The 23,443-nt window shown below is 36.5% G+C and overlaps 1 protein-coding gene across 1 annotated transcript in view; it reads right to left on the bottom strand.

The window, feature by feature from the left end:
• Positions 1 to 2,749: 2,749 nt before the first annotated feature.
• The window catches only part of TLK1 (tousled like kinase 1), a 158,125-nt gene continuing 137,431 nt past the window's right edge, over positions 2,750 to 23,443 (bottom strand). The window contains exons 13-21 of the mRNA XM_081243224.1: positions 21,899 to 21,996; positions 19,569 to 19,650; positions 15,665 to 15,756; positions 15,490 to 15,579; positions 15,161 to 15,330; positions 14,479 to 14,614; positions 11,052 to 11,163; positions 9,530 to 9,637; positions 2,750 to 4,513 (exon numbers count right to left, since the gene is read on the bottom strand). Of these exons, the coding sequence (XP_081099350.1) occupies positions 4,337 to 4,513; positions 9,530 to 9,637; positions 11,052 to 11,163; positions 14,479 to 14,614; positions 15,161 to 15,330; positions 15,490 to 15,579; positions 15,665 to 15,756; positions 19,569 to 19,650; positions 21,899 to 21,996 (1,065 nt within the window). The 3' untranslated portion in view covers positions 2,750 to 4,336. The remainder of the gene's footprint in view (positions 4,514 to 9,529; positions 9,638 to 11,051; positions 11,164 to 14,478; positions 14,615 to 15,160; positions 15,331 to 15,489; positions 15,580 to 15,664; positions 15,757 to 19,568; positions 19,651 to 21,898; positions 21,997 to 23,443) is intronic.

The following is a 23,443-nucleotide window of genomic DNA, read 5'->3' as shown; positions in this document are numbered from 1 at the left end:
GAACCTGGCTCTAGGACTCCAAAAGCCGGGCTTTAGTTCTGATGTCATTTATTAGTTATGTGGTCTTACCAAGTTATTTCTTTTCTCCAACTGTTTCCCCCCCTGTAAAACTGGGGTAATACCACCTATCCTAACTCAAATGGTTGCTACTATTAAGGAAAACCCTGGGATGTACGGTAGAATTTCCTTTGATGAAATAGCCTACATGGTTAGGGTATGATCCTTCGGGTAATTACAGTTGAGACAGTTACTTTTTCTTGTTGCTGCACCCCACCACCTTCCCTTTTCAGGTAATCTAATCATCATTTGAAATGAATAAAGTATTGTAAAACTGTTTCTTAAATTTATCACAGGAAGCAAAGTAGACTTCATCTTATATGTAGGATAAAAGCAGTAGAATAATTTTTGTCTTAAAAAAGAATAGGGCTTCCCTGGTGGCGCAGTGGTTGGGAGTCTGCCTGCCAATGCAGGGGACACGGGTTCGTGCCCCGGGCCGGGAAGATCCCACATGCCGTGGAGCGGCTGGGCCCGTGAGCCATGGCCGCTGAGCCTGTGCATCCGGAGCCTGTGCTCCGCAACGGGAGAGGCCACAACAGTGAGAGGCCCACATACTGCAAAAAAAAAAAAAAAAAAAAAAGCAGCTTTCTATACGTGGTATTACAATGTGCTGGGCTTTATAATATGTGAGCTCATTTACTCCTTGCAACCACTCTGTATGGTCGCACTGTTATCTTCATTTTCAGATGAGGAACCTGAAACACAGGTAGGAAATGGCAGTCAACATTTAAGCCCAAAGAATCTGGTTCTAAAATATGAATTCTTAACCAGTATTATTGTTACTGCCTTTTTAAAAACAGTCATAGGTATGTAGGTAACCTACATCTCTAGTATTTTAAATGAGTGAGGATTTCCAGGTGAAAACTATGCGTTTTGATCCAAATGAAAGATGACTCTTCTAAGTTCTCCTCTAGCTCTATGCAATCGTTTTGAAGTTAGTTTATATACATTTACTCAAATCTTTCCCATTCAAAAAGTCCAAGAATTCCCAGGGAGAAAAATCCTCAAAAAAAGAAAAAAAGGAGGGAAATGAAAGCAGGGGAAGGTAAGTGGAGATGTGTATGTTGTAATTCAAATCAACAGATAAGTTATAGAAATTCTAAAACTGTTATAGAATTCCTGAAATCCAAGAACTAGAATTCTAACAATTTTATTTAAAAACTAGGTGCTAAAACACTTTTTGAAACAGATTAAGCTTGGGAGGAAAATGATCGGATAACATGTCAAAATTTAAAGTGGGATTAGAGTAAGACGTGCCAATGTGATTTTAAAGGACTAAGAGTAAGGCTGTCTTTTTCATACAAATCAAACGGTAATGTAAATTCTAAGAGGAAACTCACAATCTAATAGGACTGGACCGTCTGCACTACTACTGCAAAACATAGCTAATAACGTCTGATGGTAGTCAGCATTACTGCATTTAATAAGTAACGATCAACAGCAAAACACAATATACTCTTTAAATTTGTTTCACTGAAATTCTACCATTTTGGTTTCATGTAATGAGGTATTTGTAGAAGTATCTGTTCACATTTTACGTACTATTTAAATTGAAAATTATTTTCAAGGAGGAGGGGATGGCAGCAAGTAAAAAACAGACTTGAAACTTTATTTTTGAAAAACAACCAAATATCTACTCAACTCCAGACTTAATAAATTAGGGTGGTTTCTACACTTACTTCCTCTCAACACGCATGCACTAAAGCTAATTCATACCAAACAAAGATTTCAAATTCTATGCAAAAAACTGTACCTTTACCTTGCAGTGCTTAAAGGGAGAAGACCTTGGCTACTGTCTTAGGCATATAGGAAATACTTTAATTCTGAGGACAGAATTCAGGAGACCAAAAAACAATGTAAGCTTCAAGATGTTAGAGCCGAAGATTGCCAGAGTGACTGCAACTACTTAGTGACAAATACCAGTTTCCCAGGTGAAGGTAACAGTACTCACTTTGGCTCAATTAGAGTTATCTTGTACCTGCTAGGATATGGGCATACTACCCCAAATCTGTATCATTTCTTTGGAAAAACTTTAGGAGGAATAGATGGTCTCTAAACTCATATACTGCCTATACATCTTGGACTCTAGACAAACAAATGATTACCTAAACCCAGGGAAGCACTTTTATTTTATGGCTTGTTTTCCTCCTTTTCTGCATTTTGACAGTAGCAGTCACTTTCATTCATTTGAAAATAGTGTGGTCAAGACCAGTAATCTAGGTCTGTACCACTTCTTCAATCTCATGTTAGATGTACACATCCACTTAAATATCTCACCAAAATTTTAAACAAATTGAGTCTTTTAATTCAGGACTTCAAATAACCGTTACTATATGAACATAGTATTTTAGGATTGAGAAAGATGAAAACTCAAAATTGAAAAATTGGCCGACAGCACCTAAAGCACTCAATTGATGCTAACATTCCATTACCACGTCAATATTTTTTTAATAGGATTTCTATCTTAATCTACAGAGGAACAGGTATAGCCCTTAAACCATTCCCGATATGGCTAAGTGTTACTTACCCAGGATTAGCTTCGATAATGGTTATTAGGTATACTTTAACAGCTTGAAACGCTTCATACTTATCTTGAAGTATACTTCAAGAATTTATTCAGTCAATTCTTAAGGAGCAAAGTCAGTCAGTGTCCTAAATCTTGAAAGCTCCCTTCAAATGTAACTTCATAGTCTTTAAATTTTAACTGTCATTGTTTATTACTGTTTTGGCTACATTCTCTACAATTTCAGCAGCATCTTAAAGAGACAATATGTCTATGTACAATGAAAGAACAAAGAGCCATGGTTTAACTGTACAATATTAAGGGGAATCTGTGGTAAGCATAGCCTCCTTTTTCGGCAACATGGACAATTTACATGTAAGTATCAGCATTATGAATGTGATGGTAAAGAAATTTCTTAGAGGAGTGACATACAGCATCCTGAAAAATAATGGTTTCTACCATACAAGGCAGTTAGAAAATGTTCACATTTTAACAAATCTGTACAAACCACAAGAAACTCGTTTAAAGGACCATCATCCCACCTTGCTGATAAGAACTTTCTAGAAATGTAGAATTACCATGAACAATTTATAAATCTAGTATATATGTGCTCCACAGCCCTAGAAACCAAGAAACTGATTTCGAGAGCTCTTTATGTCCAACACGGATCATTTTTACATGCCTTGTTAATAAATGCCTGCTTTTAATAATCTCTCTATAATGTACAGTCAACTTGCACCTTTAAGGAGGTCATTTGATTTTTTTAGCAAAGAAGCAACATCATTTAGCAGCAATTAAAGCGCCTTCAAGAAGACTTAAAAAAAATACAATATCCAATTAGAAAAGCCATATTTTTAAACATTTGTACAAGAATAAGCTGCTGAAACTCGGTAATTGAAATACGACATCTGTACACAATTTACAATAGAGCTAGAAGGGAATTTATCATTATCTGCATAGAACTGGTCTGCATTTGGTTATGTATTGTCACTTGTTTGAATGAACAAGGCCTGGTAACAGAAGAAAAATACCTGTTAACAATTCTAACATGTTGAGAACACTGGAGATATTATAATTTAGTGACTTCAACTGATTTCAAAACAAGCAGCTCACTTTGTCAAAGGTGTAATGTATCTAGGAATAGCTCTCCCTTTAACATGACCAGTGAAAAAAGCGGACATGTGATTTCGAGGTACAACTTGGTAAAAGCCAGAATAGGCAAATGACAAAAGTCTAATAACTTTGTCCAAAGAGTCTAACTCTCACATTCTATTACTATAAAACACAACTGTCACTGTCATTCAGTTCTTACTTTGGTTGCAGCAGATAAACTGCTGAATGCTGAAGAATGTATCCAGGCACTAGATAGTTCCTGTGTTAGAAATATCTCATATTTTTTCCATGTGTTTTTAAATAATGAAAAACCACCCTTCATATTAGAACTCTCTAGTAACAACCAAATGTATTTAAGTATTATAAACGTTATTTACAGTGTTGCCCCAAAAAACCATTTTTCTTTTATCGTAACATGGTATTCCTGTTTCTGTGCAACAGGCAGTCACCCTTCACTGCTCAAGATTACAATCAGAAGTGTACATTTATTCACTGTCCATGATCCACTCTCATACAAACGATGCTATGAAGAAGTTCAGTTCACAAACAGTTCTCAACCATATCCTGTGTAAAAAAGAAAACAACAAAAACACTCAAAAGCTCTCAAACTCAAGTATGCATCTGGAAGCAATTCAAAGACATTATGCCAATTTTGGAGGAAAGTCAGTAAGTAATTATGCTTGAAGAAGGGGGTGTAGGGGATGCTGTCAGCCCAACCATGTGTAAGTTTCCTGAAGAATTGGATCTTCTCATGTGTGGGAGAAGGTAGGGGTCATTTGCCAGTTGGTGCACATCAAACCTATCTTCTTTTCGGTATGCCAAACAGCGTCTTATAAAGGCCTTAAAAAAAAAAAGTCAGCAATTAAAATCTTTTCTTCTTCTAAATATCAATCAACTAAATACTACAGATGATGGACACATTTAAGACAATAAATAGATTTTACTTCACTGGGGATTCAAATTTTTAAAGAAATTGTAGCAATAGGGCTTCCCTGGTGGTGCAGTGGTAAAGAATCTGCCTGCCAATGCAGGGGACATGGGTTCGAGCCCTGGTCCGGGAAGATCCCACATTCCGCGGAGCAACTAAGCCCATGCGCCACAACTACTGAGCCTGTGCTCTAGAGCCTGAGAGCCACAACTACTGAGCCCCCGTGCCACAACTACTGAGACTGTGCTCAAGAGCCTGTGCTATAGAGCCCGTGCTCCACAATGAAGAGTAGCCCCCATTTGCCACAACTAGAGAAAGCCCACGTGCAGCAACAAAAACCCAACGCAGCCAAAAATAAATAAGTAAAATAAATTTTTAAAAAATTGTAGCAGTAAAATTATCACTCCAAATTCAACTCTCAACTCACAGCCCCCTAGTAGTTCACTTTACAATCTAAATACTATTACTACCATTTAAACTTATTGCTGGAAAGCTGCATTTTTTTCCTTAATTTTTATTGAGATTAAAATATACATAACATAAAAATTAGCATTTTAACCCTTGAGTGTACAATTCAGTGACATTAAGTACGTTTCACATTGCTGTACAACATCACCACTATCCATCTGCAGAACTTTTTCATCATCTAAAACTGAAATTCTGTACCCATTGAACAGTATCTCCCCATTGTTCCTTCCCCCAGCCCTTGGTAACCACTTGTGTTCTTTTATGATCTGGCTATTCTAGGTACCTTATATGAGTGGAATCATGCAATATTTATTTGTCCTTTTGTGTCTTTCACTTAGCATGATGTTTGAGTCATCCATGTTGTAGCATGCATCAGAATTTCATTCCTTTTTTTTTTTTTTTTTGCGGTATGCAGGCCTCTCACTGTTGTGGCCTCTCCCGTTGCGAAGCACAGGCTCTGGACGCACAGGCTCAGCGGCCTTGGCTCATGGGCCTCATTCCTTTTTAAGGCTGAATAATATTCCATTGCATGTACATACTACATTTTGTTTACCCATTTATCTGTTGGTTGACATTTGGATTGTTTCTACCTTTTAACTATTGTGAATAATGCTGCTGTGAATGTTGGTATATAAATATCTGAGTCCTTGCTTCCACTTTTTTTGGTATCTACCTAGAAGTAGAAATGCTGGATCATATGGTAATTTAAAAAAAACCTGACATATTAGTTTCAGATATACAACATAATGATTCAACATTTGTATTGTGAAAAGATCACCACAATTGTCTACTTAACATCTGTCACCGTATGTAGTTACAAAATTGTTTTTCTTGTGATGAAAACTTTTAAGATCTACTCTTAGCAACTTTCAAATATGCAATATAGTATTATTAACTGTAACCTCCAGGCTGTACCTTACATCCCCGTGACTTATATAACTGGAAGTTTGTACCTTTTGTCCCCCTTCACCCATTTCACCCACCTCTCACCCACCCGCCTCTGGCAACCACCAATCTCTTCTCTGTATCTGTGAGCTTGGGTTTTTTTCCTGTTTGTTGTTTTTTAAGATTCCACATATAATGGCAAGATTTCCATTTGTTTAATGTCTGAACGGTATTCCATTTTATATATGTATATATACACACACACCACATTTTCTTTATCCATTCATCCCACGGTGGACACCTAAGGTTGCTTCCATGTCTTGGGTATTGTAAATAATGCTGCAATGATCATGGGGATGCACATATCATTTTGAATTAATGTTTTTGTTTTCTTCAAATACTCAAAAGTAGAATTGCTGGATCATACGGTAGTTCTATTTTTAATTTTCCAACAAACCTCCACATTGTTTTCCATATTGGCTGCACCAATTCACAATCCCACCAACAGTGCACACATGTTCCCTTGTCTCCACATCCTTGCCAACACTCATTTCTTGTCTTTTTGATAATAGCTATTCTACAGGTATGAGGTGATACCTCACTGTGGTTTTGATTTGGATTTCCCTGATTATGAGTGATGTTGAGCATCTTTTCATGCACCTGTTGGCCATATGTAGGTCCTCCTTGGGAAAAAATCCTATACAGATCCTGTTTTTAATCGGATTGTTTGATTCTTTATATATTTTGGATATTAATCCCTTATCAGGTATGATTTCCAAATATTTTTCCCATTTGGTAAGTTGTCTTTTCATTTTGTTCATGGTTTCCTTTGCCGTGCAGACTTTTCATTTGATGCAGTCCCACTTGTTTACTTTTACTTTGTTGCCTTTGCTTTTGTTGTCAAATACAAAAAATCCTCACCAAGACCTATGTCAAGGAGCTTACCACCTATGTTTTCTTTTAGGAGTTTTATGATTTCTAGTCTTAAGTTCAAGACTGTCATCCATTTTGAGTTACTTTTTGTGTATGACATAAGATAGTGGTCCAGTTTCAACCTTGTTTATGTGGCTGTCTAGTTTTCCCAACACCATTTATTGAAGAGACCACCCTTTCCCCATTGTATATTCTTGGCTTCTTTGTCATAAATTGACCATACATGTGTGGGTTTATTCAGGGCTCTCAATTATGTTCCATTGATCTGTGTATTTTTATGCCAATACCATACAGTTTTTTTTTTTTTTTTAAAGAATCAATTTTATTTATTTGTTTTTGGTTGTGTTGGGTCTTTGTTGCTGCATGCGGGCTTTCTCTAGTTGTGGCGAGCAGGGGCAACTCTTCGTTGTGGTGTGCGGCCTTCTCATTGTGGTGGCTTCTCTTGTTGCAGAGCACAGGCTCTAGGCATGCAGGCTTCAGCAGTTGTGGCTCGTGGGCTCTAGAGCACAGGCTCAGTAGTTGTGGCACACAGGCTTAGTTGTTCCACGGCATACTGTACTGTTTGTTTTGAATACTATAGCTTTGAAATGTAGTTTGAAATCATGGAGCATGAGGCCTTCAGCTTTGTTCTCAAGATGGCTTTGACTATTTGGGTCTTTCGTGTTTCCATATGAACTTTAGGACTGTTTGCTCTATTTCTGTGAAAAATATCGTTGGAATTTTGATAGGGATTGCACTGAATCTGTAGATTGCTTTTAGTAGTATGGACATTTTAACATTAATTCTTCCAATCCATGAACATGGAATATCTTTCCATTTACTTGTGCCTTCTTCAATTTCTTTCATCAATGTCTCTTTCTGATGCGACTATAAATGGCATTGTTTTCTTTTCTCTTTGGCTACACCCCAACCAGGGATCGAACCTGGGCCCCAGCAGTGAAAGCGCCAAGTCCTAACCACTGGACTGCCAGGGAAGTCCCTGGGATTGTTTTCTTAATTTCTCCTTCTGCTCTTTTATTATTAGTATATAGAAATACATAAAAATTTGTTGCATTGATTTCATATCCCACAACTTTACTGAATTTGTTGATTAGTTCTAACTTTTTTGGTGGTGTCTTAAGGGTTTTTATATATATAATGATGTTATCTGCAAATAGTGACAGTTTTACTTCTTCCTTTCTGATTTGTATGCCTTTTACTTCTTTTTCTTGCCTAACTGTTCTGGCTAGGACTTCCAACACAGGCACACCTTGTTCTCCTGTACTTTGCAAATACTGTGGTTTTTTTTTTGTTGTTGTTGTTTTTACAAATTGACCGTTTGTGGCAACCCCACATTGAGCAAATCTATCAGCACCATTTTTCCAACAGCTCACTTTGTGTCTCTGTGTCACATCTGGTAATTCTAGCAATATTTCAAACTTTCCATCATTATTATACTTGTTATGGTGATCAGTGATTTTTGTTACTATTGTAACTGTTTGGGGGAGGGCATGAATTGCACCCATGTAAGACTGCAAACTTAATTGCTGAAATGACAACAAACGATTTAGAGTATTACATAAACTTAGTTCATAAAGCAGTGGCAGGGTTTAAGAGGACTGACTCCAATTTTGAAAGCTTTTTACCCACAGTAGAACTTCTTTCAAACAGCACTGCATGCTACAGAGAAATGGTTCATGAAAGGAAGAGTCCAAGAAATTGCTTCAGCAGCCACTGCCCTGCTCAGTCAGCAGCCATCAACAGCAAGGCAAGACCCTCCACAAGCAAAAAGACTACTGGCTGAAGGCTCAGAGGATGGTTAACAGTTTTTAGCAAGCAAGTATTTTTAGTTAAGGTATGTACATTATTTTTTTTAGACATAATGCTATTGCACACTTAACAGACTACATTATAATGTAAACATAACTTTTATATGCACCGGGAAACCAAAAACTATGTGTGACTTCTTTATTGCAATATTCGCCTTATTTGCAGTGGTACAGAACCGATCCCACAGTATCTCTGAGGTATGCCTGTAACTGTGTTGAATGTGGAATACTGCATTTCTCCCTACAAAATTCTAGAGTCTTTTTCTGGAATTTGTCTTCTGTAAAACACTCCTTTCACCCTCACTCCACTTTACTGTCAATTTAGTTTGGCCAAAGGGTATGATGCCATTTTTGCCCTCATATGTTCTTCCTATTGAGCATAGAGTGTACAGCACAAAGTGAATATGTCTATGTAACTGGCAAACACATCAAGAAAAAGAACTTTATCAGAACTCCTAAGACTCTTCATGCCCACCTTCAGGCACTGGCTCTGCCCCCAATCTATTGGGGTAACAGCTATCCTGACTTTTAAACACCATAATTGAGTTCTGCTTGTTTTGAACTTTATGTAAATGTAATTGTAGATTATGTTCTCCTTTGCCTGGCTTCTTAAAAGAATCACAGACCATATTTGGGTCCTTAAAAACTATCACAACCAAAGGCCTAAAGCAACTCTTCTCCAGAGCAAATCACCAGCTCCTACTGGACAGATTTTCCTGTGGCTGCAATCCCTTTTGCTTTACTTACTTATTTAACAAGTATTTACTTTGTTTTAAGCACAATTTATGAAATCAAAAATTTACTTCACAAAGCTTATTTTCATAAATTTAGTACCTTTGCTTCACTGCTTACAACTGGTTTTACAGGGAACTGGACATCTGTGGCTTTTAATATTGTATTTTCTTGAAGAATGTCTTGTTGAGATTGATTGTGACCAAATGGCTTTAAAAAAAAAGAAGAATAAAATGTTGAGAAATTTATCTCACAAAATATTTAAACAGATATTATCAGAGAATCCCCAAGATACAAATGATTTGTGTTCTAAAAAAATCTTATTCTCAGTTACTTGCAAGCTGGGATGCATTCTCATAGAAACAAGGTTATAACTGATAGCAGGCTGAGGAAGAACATCTGATCAATCCTTAGCATAGCCAAAACATTGTGAATAAGCAATAGAAAATCATGCCATTGCAATATAAGTAATTAAGATAAAAACAAAAACATTTTAAATTTTATTCTGAATGTTTAAAATTTAAGTTTAATTAGAGTAGAGATGGAGTAGTGGAAACATCCGTGAAAAGTCCAAAGAGTGAAATACCTTGAGTATGACACACTAACTTAAATGAATCAGCTCTGGGTTTGGTCCTAACATGCAGTGAATTCCCAGGCAAGTCCCTGAATCTCTCTTTTCACACTGATGGAGGGACTGAATGGGATAAGGATATCTATGGTAGCTTACAGTTCTGACTTCAATGTAAAGAGAGGTTTGGGAAAAATTAGTACTAAGTTTGATGGAATTTCCCTGAGGAAGCACAGGGGAAACAAGCTCAGGCCAAACTGTGTGTGTGGCGTGGGAATGGGGTAGAGGAGGTGAGGAAGTGGAGAGAATGGAGGATCATGAACAGTTTTGACTCCTTTATTCCTAGCAACAGAAAAACGTTAGCACTGTTAACAGATTAGTTACTTCTTCTTCTTAAAAGAAAAAAAGGCAAAGAGCAGGCCAAAGAAGCTGTTGTGACATTAAAATAATTCTGATCCACGGAAATTTTAGGAAGTGATAATATATTTAAGATCATTTAAAAAATCAAATGGAGTAACTATGGTTCAGGCATCCAAAATGGAGCTGGGTGGCCATTGTGGATGTGGTTTCAGACACATTCCTGCATCAGAGAAAACCTGAACTTTCTGAACTGTATCAAACTAAAGGAAACCACTAGATGTTTTCAAAACCGTATCTATCTGCTAGCAATTGCCAGCTGCAACCCTGTACTTTCAAAGTCCCCCCCAACTATGTAATCATTTCAAACCCCAATCTTTGCTTAACAAGCACCCCTACTTCTTGCCAGCTCCAATCCTAATTCTTGACAATTTGTGTAAGCCTGCAGTTTTTTGCCTATAAGCACCCTCCCCTGCTTTTGTAGTCCAGCAGAACACAATTCAAGTGCTTTCAGGTATTTCTGCTTCCCAGGTTGCTCCTAACCCCAAATAAACGGTTATTTTGGGTTTTTTTGTTGTTGCCTCAACCAGGTCTCCATTCTTGGAATTCTTGACTAAATTGACTTCAAGTTAATGAAACTTTAAAAGGGGAAAATTCAACTTATCTCCATACAGCTGAATCTGTTATACTTCAACTTACTTTTCTACCATAAAGACACTGAAAGAAGATGACTCCGACTGACCACACATCAACCTTGTTGGAAATCTTCGGTGGTTCCTTTCCAACTACAAAACACTCAGGAGGTAAATACCTAGTTTTGGGGGGAGAAAAAAAGGAAAGGATATTAACAATTTATAATTTAAAACCTTCTAGATGTAAAATCTTACACTCATTTTATCCATACAAAAACCTTAGGTGATTTTCACTGATTAAAGTCCTAACTTTTAAAGCATTTATATCCCTGTATCATTTGACTTTAGAGCCAAAACAAACAACTTTGTGGTTAAAGTGTGTAATATACAGTTGACCCTTTTCCAACACGGGTTCAAACTGCACGGGTCCACTTATATGAGGATTTTTTTCAATAGTAAATACTGCAGCACTACACAATCCCTGACTGGTTGAATATCGGGCATGTGGAGGAACCACGTATATGAAGGGCAACTGCAAGCTATACTCAGATTTTTTTTTTTTTTTTTTTTGGCAGTACACAGGCGCTCACTGTTGTGGCCTCTCCCGTTGCGGAGCACAGGCTCCGGACGCACAGGCTCAGCAGCCATGGCTCACGGGTTTAGCCGCTCCGCAGCATGTGGGATCTTCCCGGACAGGGGAACGAACCCACGTCCCCTGCATCAGCAGGCAGACTCTCAACCACTGCGCCACCAGGGAAGCCCTATATTCAGATTTTTGACTGTGCAGAGGGCCGGTGCCCCTGCACTGTTCAAGGGTCAACTTATATACATTTCTGTGGTGTATGATCTACAGAAATGACAAATTATCATTAGAAATTACAATGTTCTAATCTAAGTATCTACTAATAGAAGAAATCCTCTCCTATCCCCCTTCACCAAGCTTCAAACTGTAGGAAGTTCTCTTCCTAAAATACACATCTGATCAGCCAGTTCTTTTGTTTAAAGAACCACAGCATCACTCACTGCCCAGGCAAGACCTCGTATCTCTTGCTTGTAACACAAGACCTGTCCTAATCTAGCAGCAACTTAAATTTCCAAAATCTCTTCTCCTGACCCCCCCACCAGCCCCTCAAACTGGCTAGGCAAAGCTGATTCACTTGGTTCCCTACACTGTGCTTCCCCCCAATGCTTCTGAATATGACAACCTCTTATGCCTTCCTTAACTACTCCAGTTCACACAGTGACCACCCTTTCTTCTTCAAGACCTGCCCAGCTTTCACAAGCCTTCTCTGCTTCCCTCCAGGCAGATGTTACCTCCATTACAGCGTTAATTCATTGTACAGTTTCAAACAGTAGCAGCATCAGAAATATATGGAGCATTCAAAAATACTATTTTTATTTATAAAGTCATAATTTTAGATAAAGAAAAGGTAAAAATAGATTGTAAAATTTATTTAAAAGGTAAAAATACATGTAAGTAAAAATAAATTTTTACTTATAACCTTAGGTTATAAGTATCGATAAAAAGCTCCATCAGAATGCAAGCATCTCACACTTCAAAAATTTAGATAAACTACAAAGTCCTGAAAAGGAATAATACAGCTAAATGGAAAGCTCCTCTTTTTTTTTAAGTTTTATACTCTATGCTAAAATCGTTTAAATTTCAGCAGAACGTTCACAGATGACCAGTAACTTATTTGTGACGTAAATCCTTTCCTACCCTCCAAATCAAGTAAAAAGCCAGATTTGTTTTATGCATAAAAGCATATATTTTCTGTAGGTTTATGTGTGTGTAACTGAAACAAGAATGACTCTTAAACACCGTGCTATACCGTCTCTCAAGGTAAAAGGGTATAAGAAAGGAGAGGAAGTGTAGGAATAGATACCAAAGCTACTCGGGGAAAAGGACCAGCAGGATTTAGTGGATGCTTGCATTTGAAACCCAAGAGGAAGGGAGAAGCAAAACTCATTTTCTTCTAAGCGATACTGACAAATAGTTTAAGCTTGTGGGGATGATGTGTAAAAGCACTACATACCTATATTCTAAAAGTTTGTATATGAATAAAAAACTAACCATTTTGGGGAAAGCTGTTTCTATAAGAAGTATATATATTCCAGGTTCCTAACATGGAAATGCCATGACTATATCTTCTTCCAGCACAGCACCCTAAAACATAAGCTTCCCTGTCTCATGCCCATCTGTCAGGGGGAAATTTCCTTGCCCTGCCCTACACTAGGGAAGCCAGAGTGAGAGGGAAACAGTATGGTGGGAGTCTCTGCAGAGGAAGGATGATCTATTACTTAGAACATGGTTTTCAAGCTGTCTGCCACAGAATACAGGGTTCTACCAAGAAGCCTTATTTTTGTTGGTTTTATTAGGATTCTAAGATTTTGTGGTGAAAAAAGGAGCCTTGTTGCTAAAAGAAAGAAGTCCAAAGACTACTGACTGAGGGTACTGACTTTTAAGGAGTTACTAGTTTGAATGATAGATTTTTAAAGAATATATACTGAAAGAAAATTATGATACATTATCTTATATTCCTAAAAAATGCCACAAGCATAATTTGAAACTCTAAACTGGCTTTAAATGAATACATGGAACATGACCAATCCTTACTCTGAAAAGTCAAGTCCATACAAACCTGTGGCATTTTATAGAATTGGTTATTATTGCCCAGGCTATGTGAAGATTGTTCTAAAAACTCCAATGTTACATTTATGTTTGTAGTCACCATCCTGCTCAGTGACGCTGAGTAGTATCTCCCTTCCATTTAAGATTTCACTCCTTTTGCTAAACTAATTTATTCTGAAAACTAAATTTGTTTTGAAATTTTATAGTCTATGTTCTCCACTTTGGCAAATTTGATACTAAGTTTGAAAATTCACACTGAAGTAATTTTTGTCAACACATAGGTAACTCTGAAGGGAATGACATTCATTTAGACTCATATCAGTGAATCTATGGTTCTATCTAGATTTACATCTGTATGTATGAAGTTATTAAAAAGATTTTTGAGCATTAAAGCCGAAGACCAAGATTGTACCAAATTTCACTTTCATTCATTATCGACAAAACATCCATCTTTAAACAAAAACTGTAACCACAAAACCTCTACAGAGAGGGCTTAATGCTTATTAGTTATTGCTTTTAATAGCTAAGATATGATATTAAGTATCATTACTCATGATAAACATCACTCCAACATTACAGAACAAGATTCACAAATTCTCCGTGTTAGGAGTTTCTGGCTGGTAGGGAACTAGCTGGTCACTTGCTGATGCCAAGTTGTTCTTCCTCCGGTTTGCTGATAGTTAACAGTTAAGACCAGGTGAGAAAACAGGACTGATGACAGTAGTCTCTCAACTCAGAGGCTTCCTATCAATCAGTACTCTCATCACACCACAGTAATCTCAAAGTTATGCGAAAATAAACTCTCATTAAAAAGACTGGGCACTAATCTAGATAATTTTGGTGTTTTTAATAATACACTTACCAGTAAGTACCTGCCCCTTGGGAAGTTAGATCCATTCCATCTACACCATAGCTGTCATCATCCATAATCTTGGACAGACCAAAATCAGTAATTTTGATTTCTCCACATGCTGTTCCATCTACCAGAAGGATGTTTCCTAAGAACAAAGTATAAAGCTCATTTAATGATACATAAATGAAAAACATTATCTTTACTACTAAAGCTGGACTTTTGGGAAATAAATAATACACTTAACATACATATGTAAAAATTTTAATATAATTAAAATATACGTTTAAAATATAGTTTTAAAATGTAGTGATATAAATTTTAAAAACACTTCAGATACTACCACTAGTATTCCACTGACTTTTTTTTTTTTTTTTTTTTTTTTTTTGCAGTATGCGGGCCCCTCACTGCTGTGGCCTCTCCCGCTGCGGAGCACAGGCTCTGGACGCGCAGGCTCAGCAGCCATGGCTCACGGGCCCAGCCACTCCGCGGCATGTGGGATCTTCCCAGACCAGGGCACGAACCCGTGTCCCCTGCATCGGCAGGCGGACTCTCAACCACTGCGCCACCAGGGAAGCCCTCCATTGACTTTTAAAAACTAAGCCAAAAAGCATATTTTCAGATAACTTAGTAAGTATGACTTTTAAAACTTACACTCTTTAAAGCTTAAATAGACAAAAATTTTATTAATTACCTGGTTTAAGATCATAATGTATAATAGGGGGTTTGATTTCATTGAGATATCTTAGTGCATTTACAATCTGCATTACAATAGACCTAGCTTCTTTCTCTGACATTAATTTATGTTGCTTCAGATAGAAATCCAAGTCATTGCCTTCACAGTATTCTAACACTGTACAAAACCTACAATGGAGAAGAGAAAAAAATCAGACATAAAATATTATCCAATAATTCAGAATCACAATGGACAAATGAAGAGTATTTATATCATCACTATGGAATAGGGGAAGCAAAAGCCAACATGTCTTTTCTTAAAAAATAAATCCTTTTATATTCACTTACGTATCTGTATCCAAGGAGAAATAATCATAGAGTTTAACTATTCTGGGGTGATCCAGTTCTTTGTGTATTCTATACTCTCTGCAGGCATGTCTACGAGAAAGAGAATATATTAATTCTCCATGACGATTAAATATATTTTCAAAATTGATAAAAATCATAAAGAATTAATATTTACTTGTGGTAGTTTTCCTTCTTCTCATCCCTCCAGCTTTTATTAAGCTGATGGATCTTCACAGCAGCATATCTTTGTTCATAAAGGTCAAAAGCCTAGGATTCAAGGAATAGAAGAGTTTGGACCAAAGACCAACTGAATAGTGAAGAGATTTTTTTTTTTTGAGTGATAATTTTTGCAATAATGTGGAATGAGAATACACATTACGATTTTTGGTAGTCATCTCTGCTAAAGTTATACATAGTTCAGTGGCACATTTATTATCAGAAACAAGATACAAATTCCATGGTGCTAAATCAGAGAAAACCTTAATGTGAATTTTCACGTTCAAGTTTTGTAAGTGCCAATATATTGAATCAAGATAAAACAATAAAGCTCTCTGGGTTTTTTTTTTTTTTTTTTTTTTTTGGCTGCATTGGGTCTTTGTTGCTGCGCACGGCCTTTCCCTAGTTGAGGCAAGTGGGGTCTACTCTTCGTTGCAGTGCGTAGGCTTCTCTTGTTGCAGAGCACGGGCTCTAGATGCGAGGACTTCAGTAGTTGTAGCACATGGGCTCAGAAGTTGTGGCACGCAGGCTTCAGTAGTTGTGGTGCACGGGCTTAGTTGCTCTGCGGCATGTGGGATCTTCCCGGACCAGGGATCAAACACGTGTCCCTTGCACTGGCAGGTGTATTCTTAACCATTGCGCCACCAGGGAAGTCCCAAGCTATCTGTTTTTAATATAGACGTTCTTCTCTATACTGGTAGTAGCAGTAAGTGGCCAGGAAAACAGGCGGCTTTAATACTTTTTTGGTGGGTTCCTGTATCCTTTCCTAGCAACTCCACCTTCCCCCCCCCCATTTGAAAATTAACAAGTTCCTAACAATTTCCCAACTGTTTTAAAAAAAATTCTAAACTTTTATTATGGAACTGTTTAAACATGACCATAACCATTAACCATATGTAATTATCACACCTAACTCTATCAGCAATATTTCCTTAATCTGGGCTCAAAAAAGGTTTTATACTGGTTTGTTCAAATGACCAGACTATTTCTTAAATAAATAATGATCAATATTTTAAGGCTTCAGGTGACTTATAAATGTTTTTTTAAAAACAATGAATATCACTAAAGAGGAATTTAATAATTTAGGTTCAACTGTGACTTTTACACAAAAGCACTCCCTTAAGAAAACACTAAAAGCTTACATATTTATTAGGAAGAAGGTTCCTAGTTCCCACTCCCTCTATCAATTTAACCTTAAAATAAGCAGTAGGGGTAAACTGCTTGTCACGAAATTATAAAAGCATGAGATCAGAAATAATATAGGATGCAGTAATTAAGAATATTCACTTTGGAGTCAGATGAACTTATTAGCTGCATGACTTTGTGCTTAATACCCTCTCTAATAGCCTCAGTCTCATAAAGTTTGGGTTGTTGACTAAATGGGGTGAAACATATAATGTTCAGAATAATATATGATTCATAATAAATATCCAATAAACATTAGCTCATTATACTATTAAAAGTTAAGTTTTAAGAAATATAATAGAAAAGAATAAAAATAAAACAAGTTCATGTGAGAGAAAGCAAAAAAGCTTTTATAAAACTCAAAGGCAATCATAGTAAAAAAATAGGAGAAAATAAAATTCTAAGTACTAATAAAGTTATCATCTGTGTATATTGATTATAATAACTGTATATGACACATCTTTCTCCCAAGATTAGGAGAGTAAAGTATACCTTCCCATAAAGCTAAGATGGTAATCACTGAGCAACTGATTCAATGCTTTCCACCTTGGTATAGAGAAGAGTCAATTTTTTGACTTACAGTCAGCTACTTTGTTTACCAAGCGACCTGGCAACAATGAAAGGACTTGAAGGGGTCGGAGGGGCTGTCATTAGTATTTAAATCAGTAATGAGGGTTCAAGTCATTAGGGACCCACAACCTGCATTTTCTAATTTCTACAGAAGCCTTTTCTTCCAAAAGAAAAGTCCCTTTTAGACCCTATCTATGGGGCTAAAAACAATGGAAATACTATTGGGCAGTGGCAGAAGACTGTCATGAAAGCTATCAGTAGGCTCAGAAGACAGGCAACTTCTAGGTGGAGCTAGTGCTAGCTCACTATACTTTTGGTGATTTTTAGATCCACAGTGATCAACATTATGACCTTCTTTTCTACCTTGTGGCCTGAGTAAGACTACTCAACCATTAAGTGCCTGAGGATGAACTACCATTAGAATCAGACAAATAGGAATTGGAAGACAGCTCACAGATCACTCGATGGGTGACACTTAATGCTCGTCCAAGTTAACAAAACAAAGAATAATTCATGGTTGAACCAAGATCAGAAATGAAGTTCTCTGAATCTAAATCCCATAATTTGCCCCAGAGTCAGAACTGGATACAGGTTGTCTCGTTGAACAGACAGGATTTCTAATAACAATCTAATGAGCTTACATTTTCTCAGCAACAAAGTTCTTTGTGATTTTCCTGTGATGGTTCGTTTAATCACTATAATGATCCTATAATGTAGGTACTATTAGCATTCCCAGGTGAAGACAGGCAGAGGATGGTAAGCAATAAGCCCAAGTTTATACAGTTAGTAAACAGCAGTCAGAATTAGCCAGGATTCAAACCCAGCCTGTCTGGCTTCAGAACCCAAGGTCTTAATCACTGACTATACCAATACATAATGAAGCACCAAGTGTTACAAGGAGCTAATCAAAGGCAGACTAACAGGGAAGCCTTCTATAGGAATTGAAGTTTAAGGTGAGACTATGACCTTCATATGACTTTATGCTAAGAGCAAATGGGAAGCCACTGGGGCTTATAATCAGCGGAGTGAGATGATCAGACTGCATTTTATAACAAGGTCACTCTAGCTGCAGCATACACAAATGAACTGGAGAAACTCAATGCCCAGAAAAAAGGTGACCAGCTAGGCGACTTGGGTAGCAATGCAACAAGAGACAATGAGGCCCTGCGCTAAGAGAGAGGGAGAAGGGTCATTGCTGGATTTAGGAGAGCTTAATGACATTAAGCTGGGACTGATTATGTTGGGGGAAGGGAGTTAAGGGCAAGGTGAATTGAAGGATGGCTTTTATGTTTTTCACTTGAGGGACTGGGCAGATAAATGGCAGTGCTGTGTATTAAAGTAGGGAGCAGTGTTAAAAAGCGGGGGAGGGTTGGGAGAAGAGATAACTTCTATTTCAGATGTGAGTTTGCAGTGCTTATGAAGCATCCACATGAGGTGAACAGACTAAGTCATATAAACCAGCAGGTATGGGGCTCAGAAGGAAAGTGTGGGGTAGATAGCTATGTATCTATACATCTGTATCTGAAATCAAATAGGTGATAACTTAGTGAATGGGAGGGGGATATATTTGAAAAGGAGAACAAGAATGATGAGACCTTAGGAACTGCAATATTTAAAGGTTGGGCAGAAAGATAACATAAAGTGGAAAAAAAGTAAGGTATAAAGCATTAAACATGATGAGTAAATATTTCTACATTTATAAATACACATTTGAGAAACACTGGCCTTAAAATAGGTAGAAATTAGGGTAAATTCAGGACATGTAAGACTTGTGACACATGTTTAAATTAAGGGATACAACCTTTCCATAAATGTACTATATTAAATGGCTACCTGCCTATCTTGATTCTAATGGCTGTTATTACTTGTATCAGACTGGCTAGTGATAATCAGGTACCAAATATCAGAGGGACTGCAAAGGCACAAGGATAGTTTTTAGACTCTTGAGATAAGACAGCGTAAGCCACCACAGACTCTTTTTTTGTAATGAGAGGACATAAAACCAGTCAAAAAATCATAAAATCAATAAAAAGAAATGTACTTCTTAACCACACATTCCTATATCTTTGTCATATTAGTATGAAGAACAGGAAAAAAATGTACATTACCTTATACACTTCACTAAAGCCACCTCTACCAAGCAGATGGAGTAATAAATATCTTTCATTTAACGTTGGGTGATCTTTGAACCTTAAGGGTGGGGGAAAAAACACTCAGGCACATGAAAACACCCACAACAAGGTTTCATCCACAACAAGGTCAGCCCTTACTCTACTCCCAGCTACTTCTTGTTCAGCTACTCTTCTAAGTTTGAATTCCATTCCATACTTCTTTTCCTTCTCTAGCTGCATGACTATCACCCATCTTAACGCTCTGGTGTTCACAAAGCTTAACATTTATAGCCAAATATTCAGGTTCAATGACCAATTATAGTACTGTGATAAAGACCTACCGACTATTGTATTACTAAGAGCTTTATGAAATCCCGTATCTATTCAGCAGGAATTACTTCCCTTGGAAAAATATACTTTTATTTTGGGAGTTACAGTTAATCAAGTTTTATAATATTGACATATGATTAAAAATAATTATATGTATAAGCTGGCCTTCATCCATGGTGGAATTTTACAGCCTTTGCCTTTTATAAATAAAATTTTAATTCCCAATCAAAAAAGAAATGCTTTAAAAAAAAAACCACCACAGGCAATACTGCTATTACTATTTAAAGCTTATTGCACCTGCTATACATTAAGCAGTCACCTGTATTATCTCATTTGGTTCTTAACCAACCCTTTGAAGTAGGCCCTGCTACTACCTCTATTTTACAGATGAGGGCACTACTGCACAGAAAGGTTAAGTAACTTGTCCAAGGTCAACAGCTAATACATGGCAAGGGTTAGCAGAAAAATGTGGTTCCAAAATGTACACTCTTGGTATTTAAGGAAAAAAAAAAATCAATGATAGCTTTATAATTCCAGATGCAAACACATGATATTTTATTCAATATCAACACAGCTTTGATAATTTAAGCTTTTCCTAAGAACTTATAAATAAAAGAGATTTCTGTTAGTTTTAAAGCAAAATGTAGGGAATTAATTCCCTGGTGGTCCAGTGGTTAGGACTTGGCGCTTTCACTGCCATGACCCAGGTTCAATCCCTGGCCAGGGAACTGAAATCCCACAAGCCACGCAGCCAAAAGAAGAAGGAAAAGAAAGAAAAGAAAAATGTAAAGCTGTAACAATTTATTTAATTTTCAACAAGTGGATTAAGTAATATCCACAAAAAAGTTTGGACATAATTTTCAGAAGAGCCAATTTTAAATTAGTTTTGTCTTATCTGCTTTATCAGAATTTTCATCTGGTACAATTAAGGATATTATATAACTATACTATTTCATTGACATTACACATTGGAATGATTGTGTTCATACAGAGATGATCATAAATAGGCCTTCTTTTAAGCAAGATATTTGTATTTCACGGCAGAAATAGGCCACTTCCAATTCTGACACTTGTATTAGGTCATGAAGATTTAAATTACATAAGTCTTAAAGTGTAAAAAGACATCCTTCCTGTCCTCTACATTGACTAAATCCAATTAATGCCTTGCTTAATTTCTGTCTTCTTCATAAAGTTCCCACCAGTCCACATATATTTTCTATTCTTTGAATTCCTTTAGCGTTTAATGTCATTTTGATAATTAGGGATTAAGGACAGAGACTATAACTTAAACTACTTTTCTATTTCTTCTCCAGTTTTTACATAATGCTGGATACATACATGGCTTACTGAAATCCCGTTGGTTGAAAAAATTTTTTCCTCACTACTATAATATTAACTTTGGTATTTAGTTAACAAATATATATTCTGTGCCTACCATATGCCAGGCACTGACCTAGGTTCTGGGGATACAGCAAGAACAAAACTAAGTCCCTGCTCTCATGTAGCTTACATTCGAGTGAAAGGAAGCAGATAAAATAACTGAAAAAGAAATTTGTAATTCCAAATAGTGATAAGTGCTAAGAAAAAATAAAGTAAGGCAAGGATACTGAGACAGGGGATGGAGTGAGGCAAGGACTGCTGTTTTAGAAAGGGTGGCTTCTCTAATGACCACGGGGAGTGAAATAAGGAGTAAGCCACTCAGATATTTAGAGGAGGAACATTTCAGGAAGAGGAAATGGTGAGCACAAAGGCCTTGAGGGAACGAGTCAGACATGTTTGAGGGGGGCAGCGTGTCTACGACATATAAGTGAGGGGAGGATGAGAGAGATGGGGTGGTGAGGTGGCCAGAGACCAGATCAAACGAGGCCTTCTCAGCCATGGGAAGGACTTGAGGTCTATGGTGAGAAGCCCTCCAACGAGGAAATACTGTGTTTATGATCTCCAAAGGGAAAAAATCTTTTATCATGTAAAACTGTGAAATACAAATAATGACTTACTGTGAATTATCTTCATTATTTATTCTTTTGAGCTCTCGAATGTGAAGATTTCTGACTCTTTCCAAACGTTCAAGTTCTGCCTGGATTTCTGCCTCTTCCTGAAAATGAAGAGAGGGGACTATAACAAGCTCAATTTATTTGTGATATAAAAAAGATATTTTTACTCATGCACCAATTTTTTACAGTGATGGGAAGAATAGTGTATTATAAAGTTCCACTGAGTTAAAAGACCAGAGTGCTCTTTTCAATGCCTGAAAGATAGAAAGAGATAAGGCAAAAGCCTATTTCAAGAAACCATCCTCCACATGAAAATCTTTATACCTAACGAGATGCTGACTTTTATTCTGTACCACAAGAAATCTATTTTTATAACATCTAAACTGAAAATGACTGCAAGGTAGTCTGAAACTGACTTATAACACAAAATGAGCTGAAAGTTTTATTTCTGGTACATCCAAATTTTAATTTACCAGGGAATAATTTACTAGTACAAAACAAATGAAATGAAGATATTTCACAACAGTTAAAAGAGGAAGAAAGGTAAGAGACAGAACTACTGATTATTCTGAGACCTTACAACATTTGGAATACACACACACACACACACACACACACACACAGTCTGACAACTCACTTTGGATAAATCCCACTACAATTTTAAAGAGACTCTTAAAACAAAAATTTTATGACCAGCTGTGGCAGATCCTTAGTTATCAGAGCAGACCTAGGCAAATCCTAAAGAAATTTACTTTAACATTCATTTAATCTAAACATTTTGCTAAATATTTTTCATGTCTCAAAATATACAACTTTTAGAACATTTAAAAAAATTAGACACCAAAACAAATAAAATCACCCATTACACACATATCTCTTGATTTGTCAATATAAATTTAAATACTACTTAAAAAACAAGAACATACCAAATTTCAGTAAAAAGTTCTACAAATGCCCAATTTTATAATATTTTTGAATAACTATTTATTGAGTAAGTAAACAAATCCAGATTGCCTTGGCCTAAATGTGTACCACTACCATTATAAATCTATACCACCTGGAATAGAGATTATTTAAATATTTGTTTGGTTTTTTTTTTAGCACTGTCTCTTAATGATTTATCTTCTGATATTTTTTAAAAAATCCTTTATCTCAAAAAATCAACAGTTCTGAAATTTACTTTGAAAATATAAATATTATTTCATCGTAAAGCAGATAATAGAGATATAAAGTCTATTACCCATTTATCTAAGGCTTAAACTGAAAGGAATATTCTAAGTATCATAAACGGAAAGGAATATTCTAAGTATCATAAAGAAAAACAAAAAACAAACGTTCACAGATTAAAAAACTAAATCTAAGTATGCTGTTCATATTCCACCTGACCTTAAGATTATTTCAGTTATTTTAAAATGAAACAACCACTACTTGTTGCAGAGATACTTAATGTAAATTAGGCATCAGATGATACATAGAAACCTTCAAAATAAAATTTAAGTAAAAAAAGAGAAAAATAAATATATTTAAGTGAAGATGAACTTTTCTAAA

This window comes from Mesoplodon bidens (genome assembly GCF_964165515.1).
Source record: "Mesoplodon bidens genome assembly, chromosome: 8".
Classification (NCBI taxonomy): Eukaryota; Metazoa; Chordata; class Mammalia; order Artiodactyla; family Ziphiidae; genus Mesoplodon; species Mesoplodon bidens.
This window is presented reverse-complemented; position numbering and strand designations above follow the sequence as displayed.